Source organism: Nyctibius grandis, chromosome 19, assembly GCF_013368605.1.
Source record: "Nyctibius grandis isolate bNycGra1 chromosome 19, bNycGra1.pri, whole genome shotgun sequence".
NCBI classification, from domain to species: domain Eukaryota; kingdom Metazoa; phylum Chordata; class Aves; order Nyctibiiformes; family Nyctibiidae; genus Nyctibius; species Nyctibius grandis.
The window spans coordinates 2898562-2922762 of record NC_090676.1 but is presented as its reverse complement, the minus strand read 5'-3'; the positions used below and the strand labels follow the sequence as shown (position 1 = coordinate 2922762).

Here is a 24201-nt window from a genome sequence, read left to right as displayed (position 1 = left end):
GCGCGGAGGGGCAGGCCCCGGCTGGCAGGAGCTGGGCGGAGCAGCGGAGGACGCCCTCGGCTCCCAAGCGAAGGAAGAGGAGGAGAGACGGAGGAGGCGAGCCCGCCGCCCCTCTCAGCCCGCTCTAATGCTTCGGGTACCGGCCAAACGGTAACGGCCAAACGGTAACGGCCAAACCGCCCCCCGCCCTCGGCCGGGCTCGCGCCGACGCCAACTGCCACGCGAAACCGCTACCCTGCGGCTGGCCGCGCGCCTGCGCCCTTCACCGCCCCGCGCCGAGGGCGGCCGGTCCGGGCTGTCCCTGGGCCCCGGAGCCGCCCGCCGCGGGGCGGTGCTCGGTACCCAGCCCTTCTTCCCGGTCTGGCCTCGGGGGTTTTGTGGCTTGTCCAGTTCGGGCTGTGGAAAAGCGGCGAGGCGGGGTGGCGGAGCCCGGTCCGTGAGGAACCGTCCGGGGGAAACTGCCGAGCGCGGGGCAAGGCCGAGAGGTGAGCGAGGGGCCTCCCCGCTAAATGCGAACACGAGGGGTTCTTCACGCCAAGCCCTTAAGCAGGAGCAAGCACTGCTTTTCCACCCGAGGCTTCCTTGTTAAACACAACAGGCATTTTTTTCCCCAGCACAAGGCTCAGGAATTCGTCAGCCCGCGGGAGAAAGTTGTATTTACTCCGACTTCTTTTAAGAGCAGGGCAGTTCAGGAGCACGAGGCCTGTTGAATGGCAGCGGGTGTGTGGTCTAAGTCACTCCCAGCATTTTAAAAATCCTCCCCAAAAGCAGTTTGGCCACGGCTGCGAGGCCATCATCTGTCAGTCTGTCACCTTTTCCTGTCACTGAGATACCATATCCTCACCTCCTAGTTGTTGCCAGCCACTGATAGCACAGACAGCATGAAGGAAAATTGTAAGACAGAAAAAAAGGTTTTTACCTTAGGCTTTTACATAAAAATTTAGCAAAACACTCTCTGGAAAGTTAATTTAGCTTAGTACAAACATAGACAAAAGCTCAAAATAGTAAGTTGTTTCATGTTAATCAAAAGTTCGAATGAAGCCAGGGAATTGTTTATTTTTCTCTTTCTTGCATTGCATGATAATAATTCAGTACAATTTTTAGTCTCTGTAAATTGAGTTAAACTGCTACGTTCTTTTCAGCTGAGCTTTTACTGTCTGCTGCAGTGTAGAACACAGGAACCTTGCTGCAAAATCCAAGTCCAGGTCATTATAAACTATATAAAGCTGTGGTTTAAAAAAGTAAGTCCTTAGTGCCTGTCTGCATGCTGTTGATTTTTTTGCCACTATATCTGTGGGAGGATGCATTTACTCTTCCTAAATCATGAACAGATTCCCCAAACTGGTCTGTGATAAAGGTGGGTTTCCTAGAAGATGAAAAGCCACACATCTATTTCAAAACAATGCAAAGTCAAGGAATTCATAAATGGTGTGAATTGAGTTTTTCTTAAGTTCAAAGCTGACCTGAATTAATTAACATTTTTTCTTTTCTTTAGATTTTTTTGGTGTAAAATCTACAAATTACAAACTTCCTAATTCAAATTTAAAAATCCTCTTCAGAATGAATTAGGGGATGTTTCAGAACTGAGAGAAAAATCATAAGCACAGATTTTCATGCACATTTTAGAATGCCTACAGTTAAACATCAATTGGTAGTGCTGTCCTGCAAAACATCTCCTTCAATGAGGAAATGAAACCCACGTGCCCCCAGTCTCTTGTGGTTTGTTGAGAAGTAGCAATATTTAGAAAATAATACACAGATTTAAGAAATGGACAACAGTTCTCTGTAGATGTTTGTTCTACTTACAGTAACAAAAACCTCTGAAGTCCCATATTTTAATGTACAGTTATATATTTTTGCCATATAAAATACAATTTACAGAAATTTCTATCAAGTAAACCTGAACAAACACATTGACTTTTTTTCATACTTTTTATGTATGTCTTTAAATTAGAAACATCTCATTAAGAAAAAAATCTTATACCATAGAAGATGTTTGCATTTAACACCACCTCTCTGCATTTTAACATTGTGTCTACAGGTTCAGAACACCGATGACCATTTCAACCAGCAAATCCTTGATGTTTAAGGACGCCAAAGATGCACCAATATGAACTGTGAAATCTGTAGTGAGAAACATGGCATACATGCTCCTTGTAATGTAGTTTTCAAGATGCAAATGTTTATAGGAATCTAATTTAACATTTCCAAAACTAGTTTATAAAAATATCAAAATATTTACCCAACTGTTAATCTACATGGTCAAATATATTAGTGGGGTTTTATTTCATACTTTAGAATTATGTACTTGAAGAATACATGAAAAGTATCAATGTACTGTATTTCACAGTGAAAAACTGCCCTCTTGGATCACAACATGAAGTACCACCTCTCTTCTTCTCAAGCTTAATGCAGCTACACCTTTTTCAGTGTAGAGTTTTAGATACACTACCAGCGTAAGTAGGGTCTAACAAAAAAACAGTGACATGTTTTGGTTTTTCTTTTTGTGTTTTTTTGTTGTTGTTGTTGTTGGGGTTTTTTTGGGTGTTGTGGTTTTGTTTTTTTTTTTAGGAGCAAAACACTTTTAGAATGAAAAGTACAATAAAATGGGGACATTTCTTAAGTCTATGGCAAAATTATGCAAAAACAAAACCAAAAAGGTTCCACTAAATCGGTTCCATCGAAGTAACAGATTTAGTGGCCTATTTAACCAACTTGTTCTGCTTTCCTTTGGTATACCAAATTCATTCGTAGCCTTAGTCTTTTTCAAATAAATGATGTTTTATAAGTTTTGCTGGTTATAAAGGTGCTACTCTTGTATGTTCTTTAATTACAGATTTGTAAAAATGAGATATTTAAAACCCCTCAGCCTCATGAAAAAAACTGAGTACAACTTGTTTCTTTGCTGTACAGTTAACAGATGGGTTCCAAAACACAAAATACATGTATATAAAAAGGACGATAGTGCACTTTAAGCTTACAACATTCCATTTTCAAATCCTCCGTCGGTCACAAGTTCTTATTAACACTGTTCTTCTGCAGCCTTTTCCCAAATACACACGACTGTTCCGTTGTAAAATAAACAAGACAGCAACATTGGACTCCTGTTTTTTAAAGCGTGTGCTGTAGGAACAACTTTGACACCAAAACATCACGTAAATGAGAGGTAAAGGTATGGCTCCTAAGGTCTGGATTAAATTCTCTTATAAAATTACAATTCAAGTTACTGGAAAACATAACTTTATAATCTTAAAAAGCAATATGCTCTTCTTAGTCTTTTTCCATTTCTGTACTTTAAATGGAAATTTTAAGATAAAGATGCAAGTAGAAAAAACAAAATTCAGTACAGGTAATGCTGTGAATTTTTATAAGAAAAATATTATGCACAAAATGCAGCAAGTGAAAGTCCAGTATGTTCTTGCCTTTTATCGAGTATTTTCATTCACAGTTGTTCAAAAATTCCTAATTTGACAGTACATTTTGTAAGGCTAGTTTTACAAGAATGTTTTTGTAAAGGTGAGAATATACAGTATATACAGAAGATGCTGATTCAGTCCTCGCTGTGTTGTAAAAGTATATTATTGATGGGAAATATTTCTATGACTGATTAGTGGAAGATGAAGCCTCAGTTTCTGTTGGTTTCTGAGTTTCCTTCGGTGTTTCTGGCTTCATCTCTTTACCAATTTCTCTACTCTTACTCCGGTCTTTGCGATCTTTTCCTCTCTCTCTTTCACGATCTCGATCTCTCTCTCGGTCTCTTTCTTTTTCCCTGCTTCGATCCCGGTCCCTGTCTTTCTCTCTGTCGCGATCTCTGTCTCTGCTTCTTGATCGCTCTCTATCACGTCTTCTGTAGGATTCTCTCTCTCTGGTTCTTGCTCTCTCTCGGTCTCTGTTTCTTTCCCAGTCTTTAGCCCGCTCTGAATCCTTCTCTCGATCTTTGTTTTGGTTTCTGTCTCTATTTTTATCCCACTCCTTGTCTCTGTGTCTCTCCCAGTCCCTGTCTCTATTCCAATTTCTGCCACGGTCTCTTTCCCAAGGTCTGCCGTGTTCTCGATCCCTTCGTCTTTCCTCAAAGGGTCTACCTTGTCGATTATCTGCTTGCTGAGGCTCTGGCTGATCTAAACCCTTGTCTTTATTTCCTCCCTCGTATCTCTCTCTTTGTCTCCCTTCAAATGTCTGGCCTCTAAATTCAGGATTTTTGCCTTCTCGGAAGTCAGATGCTGACCACTGTCCTTCTGACTCAGATCCTTGTCCAGAAATATTGGAAAGAGATGCAGATGGGCCAGCTTCCTCCCACATCTCTTTTCTGTGGGATGGTGGATGGCCTGGAAGGTCCAGGAGTGGTCTTGGGGTTGACTTCATACCTTGTGGTGACTGACCTTGGAAATGAAATCTAGAAGGGGGAGGTTCATTTTCTTCTGGAAACAGTGCAGGTGTGGCTCCTCTTGGTCCTCCAAACTGAAGCGGTGCTGGACCTCTCTGGTTGGCAAATCTGGGTGGTGGACTCCCTCTCCGTTCTTCAAATGGCTGTGGCAAAAGTCCTCTTGGACCAGGTATATGATTTGGAGCTGGACCCCTCTGTCCTTCAAATTGATTTGGGTGAGGCCCTCTTGGTCCCCCAAAATGACTCGGGGCTGGACCTCTTGGCCCTCCAAACTGAGGGCCTCCTCTCTGTCCTTTAAACTGAGCTGGTGGAGGTCGTCTTTGACCTCCAAAAGGAAAAGGCGGAGGTCCTCTGTTTCCCATAAACTGAGGTGGATCTGGTCCTTCGAACTGTCCTGGAGGTCTAATCATTTCATTATATTGGGAATCTGAGAATTCCCTTTGTTCCATGTGAGGTTCCCTATGATCTTCGAACTGAGATGGTGACATTCCTCTTGGAACACCATGATAAGAAGGGGCAGGGCCTCTATTATCACCAAAAAGAGATGGTGGTCCATGCTGTGCAGAAAATAAGGAAGGAAAGGGACCCTTTTGACCTCCAAATCTTCCAGAAGGAGGTCCTCTTTGCCCATCATTATTTGGAGAACCATGCTCTTCAGAGAACTGTGGTGCCGGTCCTCTAAAATTAGGTCCATGAGGTCCTCCAGGTGCATTCAGCATCAGTGGTGCTGGAAGCCCTCCTTTCTGCCCAGACAAAGAAAATGGAGGTCCAGCTCGGTTTTCATCAAAGTGCTGTGAGGAAGGTCCACCCTCACTCTGAACTGATGGAGATTCAGTTTGTTCTACAAATGGATGAGGCTGAGGATTTCTTTGTTCGTCGTATTGCACTGATGGAAGACCCCTCTCTGGTTCAAAGTGACCAGCTGCCGCTTCCTGAGAAGTAAACATTGTATTTGAAAAAGAATCCCTTCCCATTACTTCTTTTGACTCATTTGACCATGATACTTTATGCATATCTTGCAAAGACTGACTGTCATTTGATGTGGAGAAATTAGGCTGAAAAGATGTACTTGGAGGTGTTGGAAGCAGCACTTTACGTAAAGGTTTGGATGTAGAAAGTTCTCCTGTTTGATTCATGTTTTCCAAATTAACTTGAGCAGTGTTTTCAAATTTGCCATTAGATGCCTCTTGCTCGGATACCGTAGAAGCCTTTTCACTTGGAACCCAGTTATCACCAGTAAAACCAGGCTGAGTAGCAGAAATTAAAGTTTTGTCTTCCTTACCAAGTGAAGTCTGCAAAGCATTTGGAAAAACTGCTGGAACAATTTCTCTTGGGGGTATCTCATTCGGTACCACCTGTGGCTTTATTCGAGACTCAGCATTGTCATTAGTCTCTGTCACCATTCTTCTAGCTTGTCGAGGATCTCTGTTCTGCCTGGGGTCACAGCCCTGGTTTAAAACTTGTGCTTGCTGATTTAAAGATGAAGGTAAATCTACTTTTTGTGTAGCATGCTGGTCCTGATGGAATAATTCAGTCTTCATTAGGGCAGATTTTGGTGGTGGCGACATTAAAGCATCAGACACTGAAAAATGAGCCATTGAAACACCAACAGCTGCTCTCTGTTGCCTGAGGGCTTCTTCTTGTTCCTCTAGTTGTCTTTTCTGTTCTTCTATTTGTTTGTTTAATTCTTCCAACATTTTTTGCTGTTCTACCAAGGATGAGGATGCAGATAAATCAGGCACATACGAAGCAGATGTTTCCGAAGAATTGCTTTTAGTGTCTATAAACATTTTGTTAGGTAAATCATCAACAGTAACTTTTGCTTCTTCCAAGATAGTTTCATCTTCTGGATCGTAGGCCTCATCCTCTAGATCTCCTGTATTAGATGGCTTTTCCACATTATATCGTTTTTCACTTTCACAAGTCTGCATTTCAAAAGCTTTCTCTGGACCGTATTCTTCTTCAGGATCATATGGTCTGTCATCCTCCTCCTCTTCTATAGCTCTGTCTTTTGACATCTGTCCAAACTGTTGCACAATGGGATCTAACAAAGGAACAGCTGACATGCCTCCACCAGCAGCGGCTTGACCTTCCTGATTTGAAGACTGGACAGTTTCAGAATCCTTAGCAAGAGGCTCAAAAGTTTTCTTTTTTCCAAAAAGTGTCTGCAGGATGTGCTCGAGAGGTGTGGCAGTCTTTGAGGATGAAGCCTGCGTAGCAGTAACGCTTGCAGAAGCAGCGGTTGAAATCGGTGGGGTTACAGTAGTTGTGGTTCCACTTTTAATCGAGGACAGTATTTTTAATACTGAAGGTGTAACTGCTGAGGTGTCTGGAATGGGAGGTGGGGGTGGAGGTGGAGGAGATCCAGGTGGTGTTGTACTTACAGCTGAATCTCCTGAATAAAGACTGTATTTTGGGGTTCTCTTCTCTTGCGAAGCAGCTTGTGGCCCTTTAGAGAACAGGGACATTTCGGCTTCCTCATGTGCTTGAACTCTGCTTCGCTTTTCCTCTATTTTTTCTGTTTCAAGGCCAGTGGCAAGACGTTTCGTCTTCTGACAGATAACCAATCCAAGGATTAAATTTGGCCGAGTTGACTCAAGACCTGAAAGGGAACACAAAGATTGTATATGTAAAAAAACCAATTTTTAATTATGCTTTCAGTAGAAACTTACTATTTTATATAGCACCAGCTACAAAAGTCATAAAGATAACAGTTTGCCAAATTTCATTAGATAACCTATTGGCAGTTTTCATTAGTCCATACGTGCATGCACCTATATTTCTTTTTATATAAATTTGTATATAATAAGTAAAGAAATGTTTTAATTCCTTCCTTGATAGTTTTAATAAAAGATTGCAGCAACAGGTATGATTATTAAAGTGTCTCTGCAAAGTTTCAAAACCAAAGAAAGTTTTTATATTTTTTGTATTGTTACATTGTTTTTCTTGCTGTTCAACCACCCCTACAATCCCATATTCACTTCTAAGTAGTTTGCAAACATGTTCTGTACACAGAGATATTGAAAAGCGAGAAAACCTGGGCTAAATTTTGTAACTATATTTCTGTTATAACCTGTGCTAAGAGACTACACTGACATTTACACCAGGCTATAAATATTTTGTCTATCTCTAAGGTAAAACAAATACCAGTAATTGCTAAAAAGCTAACCTCAAACAAGCTGTGCTTGGAAACAGTATTAAAGCTCCTAACCCACTCCCTGTTTGTTTGTTTTTTCCCAGCTAGGCATTATTTTAAAATGTGATAAAAGCAGGGAAACTGAGAGTGTACCCAACAAGCAAAGGAGAGCTTAAGCAAACAGGAGTTTAGGTTGTGGGAGAAAGGGGCGCTGGGTGTGTTTGCCTCCCCTGCAAGAGCCCGGCGGGCTGGGCACGGGCCTGGTGTGCAGAGGGCAGGGTGGCTTCAAACCCTCGGGGCAGGCTTCAGTTGGGTGCTCTAGGTCCTTCTCGAAGTAAAAAACCACTGTGAGCAGAATTACTCCTCTGTGAAAGCTTCGGACTTGAAAGCCTGTACTGCGGGGGTTATCTGCAGTTTGCTAAATAACACACCAAACCCACAGCTGCTCTGGGCTTTAAACTTACTATTTCTCTTCAATATTTGCTATATATTTCATTAAGCAGTAAATTTGTTCACAGAATGTCCCCCCTAAATCACCGACGCTTCCACTTCTTATGCTCAAATCTTATCCCATATAAACCTTATTTTCCAAATCATGAATTATAGATAATAAGACAAAGGCAGTAATTTTGCAAATAAAATAAGTTAACTTCAAATTTTTAACTTCAAATCTCCTGTCAATTGAGGGAAAACACCCTCTAAAACTCTGTGTTCTTCTGATTGCAACTGGTAATAGTACAGTGAAACTGTTTTAATCACTTAATGAAGGAACCAGGAAAGTCTGGTTACTCCCTAGAAAGTGTCTTTTTAAAAGACCAGACAAAACTATAATGAAAATTTGAGGCCAATCTAAAATATTTGCTTGAGATTTCCTATCAGGAATGGCTCTCATCATAATTATGCTGAGAAACAAGAATAATTAAATTAGAGTGCAAGTTTTTGGAAAACAGTTATTCTGTAGAATGCATTCTAAATCCAAAACATAACTTATATTATTTCACAGTTCAGTGGTCAAGTTTTACATAGTTCTGTGGTTAAGAGGGTATTGGACATGCTGTTTTAAATAATCTTTTATTTTTAATTTTGTAGTACATATTATTTCCTATTTGTACACCTAAAAATTCAGTGCCAAAAATTTTTTTTTCTCTAGGTACTTCTGTGTTAGTAAATGCTGTAAATTTGCACATTTAGAAAAAAATTATAAAAATTATAAATACATGAAGAAAATTAACTGGCTATATTACCAGAATTAAGGTTTGCTAATAATTCAGTACATGCACAAATTTGCCCCTTAAAAGGGGTAGGGATGCTGAGATGTACAATGAAAGTAGGCAGGACAGGAGCTAAACAAATAATTATTTTCAGTGAATTTAAGGTTATTCAAAAAGGACCACACAAATACTTATCCAAATACTCATTTGCACCCACAGCCTAAAAGCAATTCTAGCAGTTCTGTTCACAATAATTTACTACCTTAAATGAAATGATATTAATATATAAGATCAAGGCATAGTTCAAAAGTAAGACAACTGGGAAGAAACTGGGGAAAAAAAAAACCATTCACAATTTAGTCAGAATAGACTCGTTAGAAATGGTTCACTCTGTGTGAATTTGCTTTAGATTTGTCTTTATCAGTATATGAATAACGATTCCACATTTGGTCCGTGTTGACCAGTGCAGCGTATCTCACAAACTGGTGTTCATCCAAAACCTCCCAGCAGGCATTTGCTGTTCTTCATTAATGTTTTGCTTATCTACTTTTATGCAGAGACTTGTGATTTATGTCATTAGTCACAATGCATCTCAAACACTGAATAATTGAAATAAACAAGGTTTCAAAAATCCATCAGACAGGATCTCTAATAAACAGCAATTACTGAAAAATCAGTTTTGAATCCCTGTAAGAAACAGAGATCAAGTCACTAATTAAAACAGGGTAAAATTGTAATACAATATTTTGTGTTAATACAAAATTTTAATCCAAAATTTTAAGACAATAAATTCCAGTAGTAAGTTAATAACATTAGTTATAATTTAATCTGTTTAGACTTTAGTCATCGTAGAATAAATCCATTAAAATTTTACATTTTGATACTGTAATTTTACACAAATATTAGAAGTTATGCCTAACCTGGCTTCTACACTCAGTTCAAAGGGATCAAACACTAAATGCTGCTTTTGAATGGAAACATAGAGCTAGACCAGCACTTCAAAGGTCAGCCCCTTCTGTGGCAATATCCACAATTAGGTTAAGTGCCTAATTTCAGGTAATAATGAAAATGTTGGCCGCAGTCTCCCAGCTACTGCTCAATGACTGTTTTTCACAAGCATTTTAGAAGTGCTGCAAGCTGTGTCGGCAGACTTAGTAGTTTTCAGTGCTAAATTATTTATAAAACAGTTATTATCCTATTATGCATTCGAAGTGCACATGCTGGTTTTATTGAGTTACATCCTGTAACTACAGCCATTAAAACAGGATATACTAAATATTAGTATTGGATGAAAATTTGTTTTTCTTACCCATACATTTTTTTTCATTAAATCAGTTTTACCCTATTTATGTATATAATGGCCACATCTTTCCCTATCATCATCAGCTGGTAAGAAGTTACCTGCACTGTTAAAGATCTAATTTCTGTGCATCGATGACAAAACCACAGGAATGCAGTAAACATACCCATGGTGTTCATTTTTAAACTGCAGAGACCAATAAAATATATTCTTTAAATCTTATCAACACCATTTAAATATTTGTCCCAATTAATCACGAGAGCAACTGACAGCTATCACCAAATTTGTGCCCGCTTAATTCGGGGATATAGATCGCTTCCAGCATCGTAACGCTGCTGCGCTCGCTGAATGGAACTGGCTGGCACAGAAAATAAGGTTCGTAATGCCATGTTCTTCTGCTACTGCTACTCTTCATAACGATACCTGCTGAGGTGAAGACAGCAACTCCATTCAGAGTACAGTTAAAATTTAGTTCCATTTGTGGCAATTTTTAAGAGCATTCTAAACAGCATGAGGATGTTTCATGTCTTCATACTTCAAGAGAAAACACACTTCCTATTGTAAACTATCGAAAGAGAGATCTCGTTTGTGGAATCCTTTGCTAATATAGGGTGGTTTTATTAAAATTAACTATTTGTTACATTCCCAACATTGCCAGTAAATCCCTCAATAAACCACTCTTTCTATTAGCAATTAAGGCTGATTATACTAACTACTTTTTACAAAATGCTTTGAGATCTACAGATGGAAGTGCTAAATGACATTAAGTGTGTCTGTGAAATGGACAAGTAAATTCACACACAGCAAACCACTGCAAAAACCAGTGCAGAACAGCCTACTGATACAGAAAATCTGGTAATAAATGTTTGAGATGAATTAAGTATAAATATGGATAACCTTCCATTTTCCTCTGTTTTTAAATCACCCATGTCAAAGCTTTTGTAGATCTTCTAGGTACTAGCACAGTTCAGAAGTCCTCAGTTGTGTTCCAAATCCAGTCCATCAGAAAACAGGAGAAATTCATAATCCATATGTGCCTGATGGAACTGGTTGATACAGCTGGAATATCTTCTAACTAGGATTTCTGGAGTGGCAGGGTTTGGATGTCCTCTCCCTCCTCCCCCCTCCAGTCATATTTATCAAATCATCTGAAGCTATCTAAAGCATAATGCTTTTTGAGTCCTGGCTAAACTCTATTTGAAGGTACACGATTAATTTAATGAGACAATGACCACTTTCCGTAAAATATCTTTATTGATTGTAAAAGAAAGAAAAAGCAGTAAATTCCATCAGATACCATTAAAAAGTACGGATTACATGTCTTTTATGCTGTGATTTTAATACATACACAAAACCACAAAACCATCTTACCTGATTTTTTTGCCCCCCCCATACTGGATCTGGTTTTAAAATATGAACACAACTGAGCGCAGCTATGAGGTAAAGGCTGCTACAGAAGTCTCCAGGAATGTAGTGAAACCACTATAAATATTACCTTTGTCTTCACAGATTTCTTGACGCTTCTGTGGGTTCAGTTTCCTGCTTGATTTAAGTGATGGTGAATGGCTTTTAAGGGTCTAGGTTTTGTGGATTTATGGGTTGCTGAAGATAAGGGGCGGGGGGGATTTGTTGGGTTTTGGTTTGGTTTTTTTTGTTTTTTTTTTCCAGTATAGTGGCTGTTCCACACACTTGATTTTACAGGTAAGCTCATCCTGCTAATAGCATATAAGCATCTTCTTGGAAAGGCTATGTAAATTTCAGACAATTTTACCTTGAACAGAGTTGGATTTCCAATTTTTCGCTATTTACATATTTTAAATTTGGTTTTCTATAAAAATTTTAATAACGCTTACATTAAACATTCAAAACCAACTTGTCTCAGATTGACTTTTGTTCTGTGATTTTACTTAGCGTTTAACCTCCCCTGTTTTGTGCTTACCTGGTCCCTCAAACGGCAAGAGTTTGGAAGGAATTGGGTCCTTAGTACTCAGGGGGATCAGGTAGAGATCCTTGATATGTCTGTTGGTATTAGCTACAACACCAAAACGACCACGACTGCTAAAATAGGAGTAGAGAGAGATATAGGCAACTTCTTCTTCTTCTGTTGCAGGATGGAAACGAATCAAACACAATTCCTGTAACACAAAAGCAAAGTAGAAAAATTCAACCTGCAACATACCAGCAAGTAAAATGGTAAAGGGCAAATTCCAGGGGTAAAAATAAATCGTACGTTTGTCACTCCAGCTATGTTTTCAGGGGAATACTCTAGCTTTAAGAGAGTACTCTTGTTCAATTGGTAATACTAAAACAGGATTAGGTTTGTCATTTTCAGAAATACAAATTATTTGTGTATCTTACATCAAACTAAACATCTTGAGGCTCAAATTAATAAGAAAGAAATGGAAAATTCTTTATATCTGTATACTGTGCATCATTTTTTCACTTCTGAAGTGTTTTTAATAGTAAAAATCTATTACATACATTAAATGATAAGTTCCTTTTCTTTAAAATTTGAATTTCAATCTTCAATACTGAACAGATTATTTATGTTCAATCATTAAAAAAGAATAAATAGTATAAAGATCTAACTACTATGCAGGAGAGAGAGATCAAGAGGGTCTGCAGCTCAATAAACATGATCCTTCAATAAGTCAAAAATGTCAAAAGAATAAGTGGTATCGGTAGTTTCCCAGGTGTGATCTATGTCAGTATTTGCTGTTTACTGACTTACATTATAAAAAGTTGTCATTTTATATCGATGTATTTTTCTTCCAGGTTTTGCAAAGGATGTTAAGTGAATACCTTTGAAAGTGAAGATTTGAGTTTGCCAACATAATCCCAGACTGTCTTCGGTAAGATCCGCCCACCAATGAGAATTGTATCTGGTAAATCCTAAACAAGTATGAGAAAAACCAAGAGACACTAATGTTTAAAATCTGCAGGTTGCCCCATCCCAGTAGCCTAGTGGATAATGCACTGTTATATTTTAGTAAACTTTCATACATACTTTTCTAATTTCAGACAGGCTATTTCTAAATTTCAATGTTTAATTATGGCATGTTACCAAAAGCCTAACAGTACACATGGAACAGAAAAAGCATTCCCAAACAAGGATAGCAGCAAAATGTCTGTATGGCCATTATTGGCTTTGTTTTTACAGGGAAGCTGCTAATATGAAATACAGATTTTCTCCACACTTTCAGTTTCTCAGGAAACGCTGCACTTGTGACAAGTCACATGAATTCTAGGGAGCTTCCTGTCAGCAGGACACTGAAACTCATTTTAGCAAAAGCAATACCAAAAAGAACCACCAACCCTAATAATAAAAGTCCTAAAGCACACGTTTGTGTTTGAAACTTCCTAACAGTCCCATAAAATGCACTTCAGAGAAAAAGAGACAGAAAAAGAAAAGCTTGTTCTAGCACAAACCTTTATACTGTCTCATTATTTGAATGGACACCCTCCCAGAACAGTATCATCCCACTGTTTTTATTTGAAAATTAGTAAAAAGGATGATATTTTCATAAATGGCCAAACAAAATCTTGTAATAGATCACATCAGTCTAGTTCCAAGAACAGAGCAAGACATCTACTTTAAAATATTGGCTCTAAAACTTCTTTTCAAAAAATGAAGCTGAAATACAGGTATTATTCCACGTTAGATCCTAACATATGTATAAATATTTTTAAAGACATGAGAATTCTTCACAAATTTGTGAGGAATTTTTAAAAGGCTTTTTTTTTTCTTGAGCTACTTTTCCCATTACTAAAGGGATGCCATTTACCACTGCTACCGTTCTAATATAACAATATATATATAGTGACCCCAGCTTCCTAGCAACAGCAACTGCAGTACAGATTTATTCTAAACACATAAACGTGTCAGTGCTAACCTCGCTAAGATAATCAAAACACCCGGAGACAGGATATGCTTTAGTGACAAATTTGGCCACACTCTGCATGTTAATAAATCCTTTCCAAATGGTGTTGAGACGAGAGAGAAAGAGGGAAGTATCGCTGCCTTGAGGTGAGCGTGGCTCCGCAACACTGCAAAACAAATCCAAACCAGAAAGGTTACAGAATACAAATGAGAATGGTCCCTTCTTTTTTTTCTTCCCTTCTCCTATTGATCAAATTTAAACAAATAACAGAATTTTTGCTAAATGCTTTGTTCATGTTTTCCATTAACTTGGTATTAGTGAAAAAAGCAAGGAGTAACAGAAAATAAACTTGTTGCTGCAGACAGGCAAAAAGATGCCGAAAGATACGACTTTTATAAAATTAGGCTAGCACTGTAACTGTTGTGATCCTGACTCTGTAACAAACTAATCTGAATTATATATTTCCCACTAACTGAGTCAACAATATGCATCTAAAAGATATTCTCAAGTAAAAGAATTTGCTATGAACAAAAATCTTTTAACTGCATTTTCATAAGGATATACTTTGCAATATTTCATTTTACTGTTGTATATACCCAGAATATGAAAGAACCCCACTTCCCTTCAACCTGCTCAATTGGTTCATTTTAATTCATATTCATAAATTCAGATGTAGCAGTATTTTAATATAGGATGAAAATCTAGAAATGCCTTTAAAAACATCCCTCACATATACTCGCTTTCTATATATTAATGTACATGCAGACTTCTAAGTCTGCATAATACCTTCCAGTTTTATTTATCTGCTGAAACACATTGTAGAATCTTTGCTGTCAACATACACTGATGCTCTGAAAATTTTATCAACTAGAGAAAGTAAATGAGGAGACGGTAAATTAAAAATCTGAATCAGGGAACACGAACTTTAAAGGTGAACATGCCTTCTGACTCGGGGGGAGGGGAACGGGACATGTGGGACTTTGAAGATAATCACATTAAAGATTCGGTAGCTTGGCTTACTATTAAGTATACGCACTTGATATTGGGTGAATGATGAACTGCTAAGTATCTTGGATTTGGCGAGGATGATGGCTTTGTTAAGATCGATTTGGGGACAGTCATAACTGGTTTTGAAGTTTCCTGTTTTGTTTCCCATGTTGAAACTTTGTCAGATGCAGGAGCAGCACGCAGGGCTGCCATCGCAATACCAGAGGAGCTGCTCATTGCTGTCCTAGGGTCTCTGCCAGAAACTGTTACTGTTGTGACAACTGCCCCAGCACAAGAGGCAGCAAAAGCAGAAGCCTCTTCAGGTACAGAAGAATCTGTATTGTTATGGCCCTGGGTTGCAGGAATGTAAGTCCTTTCTACACTTGACTGAGAAACTGTTTCTGCTACTGGTCCAACTTCAGTTTCCATTGCGTCTTCAGACACAGCCTCTTTGTCAGGCTCTGCTGTTGGGGCTGGTGCAGAGCTTTCATACTTTGGCTGAACTTCTGGTTTTGATTTCGACTCCACCTTTTTAACAGGAGCCGCTGACTTTATCTTCTTAGGTGGTACTTCATCATCAGATGCTGAAATCTGACCTATAAATTTATTTTAAAAGCTTTTGATTAGTATTTAACAATGAAATAATTTGAAGAGAAAAACAAATAAACACTCTCAACATAAAAATTCTTTTACTTTGCACACAGTCAGCACTGTAGATACCTGTACAGATTCTGCAGTTCAGGTCAAAAAGATGGGCTCGATGTTGACTTGTTGTATCCTTCAACATACTGCTAAAAACATCTAGAGAAGGAGCACTGTTTAAATCTGGTGCGGCTCGGGCTGACTCTTGCTGCTCCTAAAAGTGAATAAACACAAAAAATTACTCCAGTTGATCATTAATTTTAACCATAATGGAAATGGTTAATTAACTTCAGTTCTTTAAAGAATAAAGGCCTTGGTTAAATCATATCATGTCAGGTAGAGTTGTCATAATAATATTTGTCCTCATTTCATTCCATGGTGTTCTGAAGTAGATGGCTAATGTTCAGAAATAAAAGATTTCTCTGTGAATTGACAGCAAGGGCTGAAAATCACACCATTTTAGAAGTGCATGCAGAACATGCCTATCATTTGATTGTTGCACTCCTTCAAACTTAAAGGAAAAATGATCATAGCACACCTACTAGCTGATAATATCCTTACAGTTCATTGAAACAATCTGCACTTCTGATGAAAGATTTGAGGCCCTAGTTACCATTTATCTCCCTCGATGGCTTCATGCTGAAGCAGTAGCCAATACTTACATCAGAATCAGACACTGGCGGAGAATCTTCCATATTTACAACTGGCACGTGTTCCCGTTTTAGAGAGGTTTTCTTGATTTCAAGAGATTTGCTTCTTGACTCTAACATCTGAAAGAAACAAAACCATTTAGCTAAAAAGTCCATATATTTATTTTATAATTTTATTCCATACTTTGTTACAATTTGGCTGGTAGTAGAGAAAAAGTATATTGAAACTGAACATTATTAGTATTTCATTAGGAAGAAAATGCTGCATTAACATAATACGTGTGGTAAGGGTTGGCGAACTCACTCTTAACTCATAACTAAGGACACGGGAAAATTACGTTACTTACTGCTTTAGCTGGTTTCTCTTTCCATACCGACAGTTCTTTAGATAAAAGTTCTTCTGGTTTCATTCTCACTAGTTTTGACAGTGAGATTTCCTCACGAAGGACACGATGAAAAAGTCCCTGAAAACAAACCAGACGTTGTTACCATGCTGAAGAGAACCTGCTTGGGTAACTAACAAGATTTGCAGTGCTGAACAGGCAAAACCTGTTCAGTTTCTTAATTCTCTATTAAAAATACCGGCTACTTATAAGCAAATTTGGAAGGGTGCAGCAACCAGAAAATAAGGATGATACAAAGTACAAACTTTCCTCATTATCATCAATATCTACCAATATAACTGAATAGGAATGTCAGAAGCTGAGCAGCGACTCTCCTGTTTTATATCTATTGTAGAATTTTAAAAAAATATTTCAAGTGTTCTCTAGTGGATATTTTCATCTGCACCAGCATCCATTTTTTTCTTTTAAAGCATAAATATGATCATGTACATGGGCAGTATCCAACACATACTACAGAATGTCACAAGAGGAGAAAAATAAAGTCTATTTATTTTAAGAAAGCCATTCTGTAAATATTTCACACTAAATGCCCAAACTTAATAAATACACATGACCAACTACAGTAGACTTTGAATTCCTACTGGATAAATTTTTTTTAAAAGATTTGAATGGCTTTAAAATAATCTTTTATAGTATAATTCGTAAGTCTCTATCTTGAAACTCTTAATGTTGAGGGTAGAGTTTGACATACCATTAAAAACCAAAAGTATATTTGAGTTCATGTTTACTGTTGAAGGAAATTCCAAACCTGGTTTTTGGGGTCCTTGAGATTGAACATGATGCTACGGTATTTACTCTTGTATCTGTTGTCCGTAACTTGAAACAAATTAAACATCTCCTTCTCAATATTGAGTGCTACTTTCCCTACTTCACTCTCTGTCATGACCAGATCATCGCTATCATTGACTCTGTTAGAAACAAAAAAGGGTACGTGCATTTATGTTAGGCAAGAATCTTTAAGTTACCATTCATAAAAACTAGCTTTTCAAAGGAAGGAGCTAACCTAGGCTCCTCCTCACTCAGGGAGGGCTCAAGACTCCTTTAAAAGACATCTCAAAGCCAAAGTCTATCTCAGCACCCTGAACCGTGAACTATGGCAACCTTTCACTACTGTCCACAGGCGGCCATAGCAGACAGCCTTTGTGAACAGACGTCAGCCTTTACGTGCTCACGGCACTGCAGTTAGGAGCTTCTCTGCCACGAATGGCACAGGGAGTCCAAGCACTTGAGTTTTAGTTCTAGATTTTCCACTGTGAACAGCATTTCCATTCCAGAGACAACACCAGAGTGCAGTGGTCTGTACTGATGGCTGGCATTAGCTTTAACAATCATTGTGGGACAATTTGCTTTTGTTTGGGTTTTTTTTTCTTTTCTAAGTGACACAGTTGGCCACTGACCAGGGTTTGTTGTTGTTGATTTTTATGTTGGGAGGGCAGAATCCCTACTTCAGTAAGCCTTTAACCATTCACTATGATATTTCCTGTACTATGTTCCCTGCAACCTCGAATACTGCCATGAACAGACTTTAAAACTTCAGAGCACCTGCATTTTAAAAGCTTCTATGCTGTAATTTAATTCTTCGACTGTAATTGCCTCAATAGAAATGGAATACTGAGGTTTCCTTTTTTTTTAAAGGCTTTTTCACATGCACATTTATTTTGTATCAGGATTTTTTTTAAATATAAACCTGAAATGCCAATTAAACTTGTAATTTGTAGTATAAATTCAATCCCTCAATATCCCTTATCAAGAAGTAAACAAAACTCTGTAGGCTAAACATTTACATCTAGTTGTAGCTTCCTATATAAAATAAGTGCTTTGAATTCCCACCTCTTCCATAAAATTTCTTTTAGGGACCGTCGAATATTTTGTCGAATCTGCGAGTTGGGTTGTGACTGGACAGGGCTAGCTGATGCTTTTGCTTGGCCACTTCCAGATGCAGTAGAAATAGAAGATAGTGAAGGCTTTTTGAGTCCTCCACCCAAACTGGAAGATGTAGCTGGTTTTTTGGAAACTGATGAGCCATGAGAAAGACATGAATGTTTTGAAGGAACACTGCCTGATGAAGGCCATGGTTTCTTGGGAATTACACCTTTGAAACCGCCAGCAGAAGGTTTAAGTGGTTGCTTAGTTAGTGATGTGTTAGAGGAGGATGGGGACTTCTTTGAAGGAAGATTTTTAGTGAGAGAAGATGCCTGTTTCTCCATTATAGATGCAACAGCTTTCTTTGATGCCAGCGTAGGCTCTGCTCTATCTTCACGCTTTTTCTCTTCCCTTTGAGCTGTTAAAACAAAGAAGAAAATACAGTATTAAAGGCTTAACTTTATAACTTCCTAGTCATGAAGATCAGTTACCAACCTATAAAGAAAAGTCTGTGAAACGACATCTCCAGAGAAAAACTATCAAGTAGGCAATTTAAGCTGTTTACTTTCACTAGCCTTTTTAAAAGTAATTTTAAAAACCATGCAGAGTTGGACATAATTTTTTTTGAAGAAATTTGTCTTTGTTCCTTCCGAGAGTACTTCGTCTCAGAGGCCGACTGAAGAGTTTGAGTTCCACTTTGGCTCTAAACGTTGAAAGTTTTATTTACAGTCTACATAAAATTGAAGAAAAAAAAAAAGGCACCACCTTCAAAGATTCCTGAGTGGGGTAAGCTTCAAAAACACCCCAAACTTTCACACGTGAAAAAGGCAATACAACCCACACCTTGCATTTAAACAGAAAAATTCTCATAGCACATTACACAACCTGTTTATTACAGAGGCTGACCTGGGAGTCCATGAATTTGAAACTGCACCATTACCTTAAGTTTAATATCACTGAAGTTGAATAAACCCTTTCCCCCAGACTTTTTATTTTAAAGAGCAAGCAAAGACAGACAAGTTATGTAGCACATAAGTTGCTTAAAAAATTTAAACACATACTCAATCTACTTGGTTGGTAACATTAATATCATACTGATGATGTTGCCATAAACTATTATTAGATCTTCCTATACAGTTCCTAGCTAAATTCCAGATTTATAATTAAATGTTAATATGCTGCTCAGGCTGTGGCCATCTAATTCCCACCATCTGCAAACTACTCCATTCACAGAATCACAGAATGTTAGGGATTGGAAGGGACCACAAAAGATCATCTAGTCCAATCCCCCTGCCGGAGCAGGATTGCCTAGACCATATCACACAGGAACGCGTCCAGGCGGGCCTTGAACGTCTCCAGAGAAGGAGACTCCACAACCTCCCTGGGCAGCCTGTTCCAGTGTTCAGTCACCCTCACCGTAAAGAAGTTTTTCCTCATATTTATGTGGAACCTCCTGTGCTCCAGCTTGCACCCATTGCCCCTTGTCCTGTCAAGGGATGTCACTGAGAAGAGCCTGGCTCCATCCTCTTGACACTTGCCCTTTACATATTTATAAACATTAATGAGGTCACCCCTCAGTCTCCTCTTCTCTAAACTAAAGAGACCCAGCTCCCTCAGCCTCTCCTCATAAGGGAGATGTTCCACTCCCTTAATCATCTTCGTGGCTCTGCGCTGGACTCTCTCTAGCAGTTCCCTGTTCTTCTTGAACTGAGGGGCCCAGAACTGGACACAATATTCCAGATGTGGCCTCACCAGGGCAGAGTAGAGGGGGAGGAGAACCTCTCTTGACCTGCTAACCACACCCCTTCTAATACACCCCAGGATGCCATTGGCCTTCTAGGCCACAAGGGCACACACTGCTGGCTCATGGTCATCCTGTTGTCCACTAGGACCCACAGGTCCCTTTCCCCTACGCTGCTCTCCAACAGGTCTGTCCCCAACTTGTACTCATACATAGGGTTGTTCTTGCCCAGATGCAGGACTCTACATTTGCCCTTGTTATATTTCATTAAATTTCTCCCCACCCAACTCTCCAGCCTGTCCAGGTCTCTCTGAATGGCTGCGCAGCCTTCCAGTGTGTCAGCCACTCCTCCCAGTTTGGTGTCATCAGCGAACTTGCTGACAGCGCACTCTATTCCCTCATCCAAGTCATTAATGAATATATTGAATAGAACTGGTCCCAGAACCGATCCTTGAGGGACTCCACTAGACACAGGCCTCCAACTGGACTCTGTCCCATTGACCACCACTCTCTGGCTTCTTTCCTTCAGCCAGTTCACAATCCACCTCACTACCCGATCATCCAGACCACACTCCCTCAGTTTAGCTGCGAGGATGCTGTGGGAGACTGTGTCAAACACTTTACTGAAATCAAGAAATCACGTTGAAGTTATACTTGCACAGGACTTTAAGAGCATTTCTTTAAATTGCATTTCATCTGTCCACCTTCTGGCACTGACAGGAACAATTCAACACAGCAAAGAAAGCCAAAACCAAAAAACCCCACACCCTCCCCAGCAAAAAAACCCACGTAATTTACAAGACATTACAGTTACAGTGGGATAACACTAGCACATTTATCCTGACAGCTCAAACACAGAAGGGTTCTAATGGAAACTACCAAAAAGCAACTCCTGAAATACAACTGGGTCAATTAGAAAAGCCAAGTTTTCTCCCAAAAACACCTTTTTTTTCCCCCCAAATCCATAGACAACCACTGAGCAGTTAACAAGTTAATTTTTAATGTGATGTTTTTAGCTAGTGAAGGTTTGTAGATTAATTAGCCCAGAAGCCCTAGTTGCAAAATGCAGGACACTTCCTGGGAAAGATCCAGGAATTTTAACTTTACCAATGACCAAATGGTCCCTCTTCACCTTCCAGACCTGCTATAATAACAGCAGGAATTACTAGGAAGGGTCTAAACTGTCCCATCTATCTATTCTGAGATGGACTTAAGGGGACAAAACACTCCCGTGAAGTCTGGTTCAATAAGCCCCACAAATCAGCCCAAACTTCCAATGGAAACATCCCTCAAATTGGGGAAGATTTGGAATGCTTCAGAGACATAATGGGATACTCCCTCGTTGACTTAAAGTGCAGGTACCCCCTGAACATCCGCATACACTTCCAGCAGAAAGATACTTCTAACCCTGGTTTCTTTTAATGGGCTCTTCCTGCTGGCAGTTTCACCACAAACACAGAAACCCGTGGTTACGATGAACTAAGAAACGACGCTGTACTTGAATTTTTGTAAAGCTAAGGGTGTGTGCTGACTTCTGCTGGAACACGAGAAGCCAGAAGATCCAGAAAAAATATATATTTCTCATTTTTTTCCTAGGAGCATTTTACAAGTAGACACCTTGAGGAATTTTTGAGTGAGATTTAACTTTTTGAGTGTAAAATAAAACAGCTGCCATAATCTACTAAATAATTTCAAAGAATGTGAAGATTTTGCTATGAAGTAGATTAGAATTATTACTCTTACACTATTCCCACCGTTTTCCCCAGGGACTGCTCTTGGTTACTGTCAAGAGACTGAGCTAGGGAGACCTTTCGTGTGACCCAAAATGTCTCTCCTTATGTCCTCACCCTCCCCTACCCCGCTACCACCATACTAGTTGTCAGGAGGGCTTTGGCAATCCTGGGAAGGAGGGATGGGGAACTATTGCTGATGGTTTTGGTCAGATCAGGCACCCGGAACTTAACAGAGGTAAAAAGCTGAACTATTTTGAGTTATTAGTCTTGAATAGAAAGAAGGCGAATATCCAAAACGTGCACACTGATAATGCTGCAGTAATTACTCCCACTATCTTTTTCCCCATTTTTTTTCTATCTTCTGCCCAGATCTGCACCTTTTCAGGCACGTAGGACAGAAGCACGTTTCTGTGACCCATCATGGAAAGGCAGGACGGCACACCTCAGGTTTAAAAATTATGACAGAGAAATTCAGTCCTTGGTGCTAAGACATTTCCTTCTTTTGGTTTACAGCAGAAGTACAAAATATGAAATTCTAAATTAGTATGTAATCCTCTACATGCTATCTTTTTAATGATTAGTTCAGACTAGTTTCATCTAATTGATGAAATTAGAAAGAGCACAGCCAAGATGTTTTGTGTCAATCAGATGTTGTATATATAAGAACTATATCCACATCACATACCTTTCTATGTTACAAACAGCTATATCATAGTGAGAATATGTACTTGTAAAATAAATCAATAAATAAAAGGTACTAGTACAAAGATAGATTGACATTTCCAGGCTTGAAGGGCAGCAGAATCAGTAAGCATCCAAGATGCAGAAGCATCCTTTATTCTGCAGGTCGACATCATGACTATTTAGAAAGGTTTCCAAAGTAAGGCATGTAATTCTGTGCTTCTTTAGCTAATAGAGAATGTGCAAATAGTTCATAAGCTTCAGGAAAGTTTAACACTTTCAAACTACAATACCACTTTACACCAATTAAAACTGTCTACCTAGCAGTACTTGATTAGAGAAATTGATGGTACAGATTTTGTATGTACTAATTTGGTCACACATAGGTTATTTAGTCCTCTAAAAGAATATCTTATCCTATTTTGACTATGAGAAACCAGAATTTTTGTCCTATTAAGTTTCAGTTTTTACTGAGATTAGTGTTCTGCCACATAATCCAGCTGAACCAACTCACTGTGTCGTCACTTGGGTCTTGGATCCAACACAGAGGAGCACCCAGCTGAGGGTGAGGAAGGAGCAGGACTGCCTCTTCTGGCAGCAGCTTGCTCTTCTATTCACTAAGCTGCAATGTGAGCACACCCCAAGGCTAACACTATCTTCTGATAGGTATGAAACCATGGCAAGTGTATGTTTGGAAGAGTTAACAGAAATATGTACTCTTTGCAGAGAGCACTATGCCAACATATGTGGAATTTAACTTCTGTACAGACGCCACAGCTGCTCAGCAAACTGACAGGACACATACTGGAACAGGTATTCTCTCAGACCATGGGTTTCAAATTACTTTGCCTTGCAGTCCATGAGCAACTTGAAGAGACATAGTCAATGCCTCCTATGTACACTGGCCACTGTATTTTATACTGTGATGTTTCCGGTCCTTTTCATCAGTCGTTCCAGCGTACCTACAATCAATGCTCTTAAATTTAAAATTAGAGGTTAGCGACAACTCCTGAACATGAGCCTATCCAGCCTGACAGAAGGAATTTTCACCACAGACAGAAGATTAGAATAAGGTATCTAGTGGCTCTTCTATCTGGCACTTTTGAACACAGAGGTGTACCTCCCTTAGCCTGATGTTAGAAACTCTATTTAAAACAAAACATTAATTCCTATTTTCCCCATTTTGTCCTGTGAGCCACTTATCAGGACAGCAACAGGATTCTTACTGGGCTAAAAAGACTGAGAGGTACAGACGGAGCTCATGAGTCAGCTCATTTCCAGAGTGAAACCCATGAACCCTCTGGTAGAAAAAAGTGCATTCCTTGCAGGGCTTAAGAAACAGCATTACTATGGTATGTTCACTACAGACAGAACTATAATCTCTCCCACTAGATGTCAACAGACACAGAACCCCGCCCCTAAGGAAATTCCCTGTGAAGCTAAGCCAAATATTACACCATGCAGCTAAGAATGAAATTTCTGTAAGCAGTGAACATAACTGCCACCTTATCTATTGTGCTACAGCCGAGCCTGTTGAAAGCCTGATGGTTACGTGTACTTCACTTCTGCACATCTCCACATTGATGCT

At 39.2% G+C, this 24201-nt stretch overlaps 1 protein-coding gene across 1 annotated transcript in view; it reads right to left on the bottom strand.

Annotated features, from left to right (window-relative positions):
• Positions 1-1074: 1074 nt before the first annotated feature.
• DIDO1 (death inducer-obliterator 1) overlaps positions 1075-24201 on the bottom strand; it is a 54448-nt gene continuing 31321 nt past the window's right edge. Inside the window, exons 8-17 of the mRNA XM_068416015.1 lie at positions 18426-18876; positions 17344-17503; positions 16539-16655; positions 16204-16311; positions 15620-15755; positions 14949-15495; positions 13925-14078; positions 12834-12923; positions 11971-12166; positions 1075-6986 (exon numbers count right to left, since the gene is read on the bottom strand). Of these exons, the coding sequence (XP_068272116.1) occupies positions 3598-6986; positions 11971-12166; positions 12834-12923; positions 13925-14078; positions 14949-15495; positions 15620-15755; positions 16204-16311; positions 16539-16655; positions 17344-17503; positions 18426-18876 (5348 nt within the window). The 3' untranslated portion in view covers positions 1075-3597. The remainder of the gene's footprint in view (positions 6987-11970; positions 12167-12833; positions 12924-13924; positions 14079-14948; positions 15496-15619; positions 15756-16203; positions 16312-16538; positions 16656-17343; positions 17504-18425; positions 18877-24201) is intronic.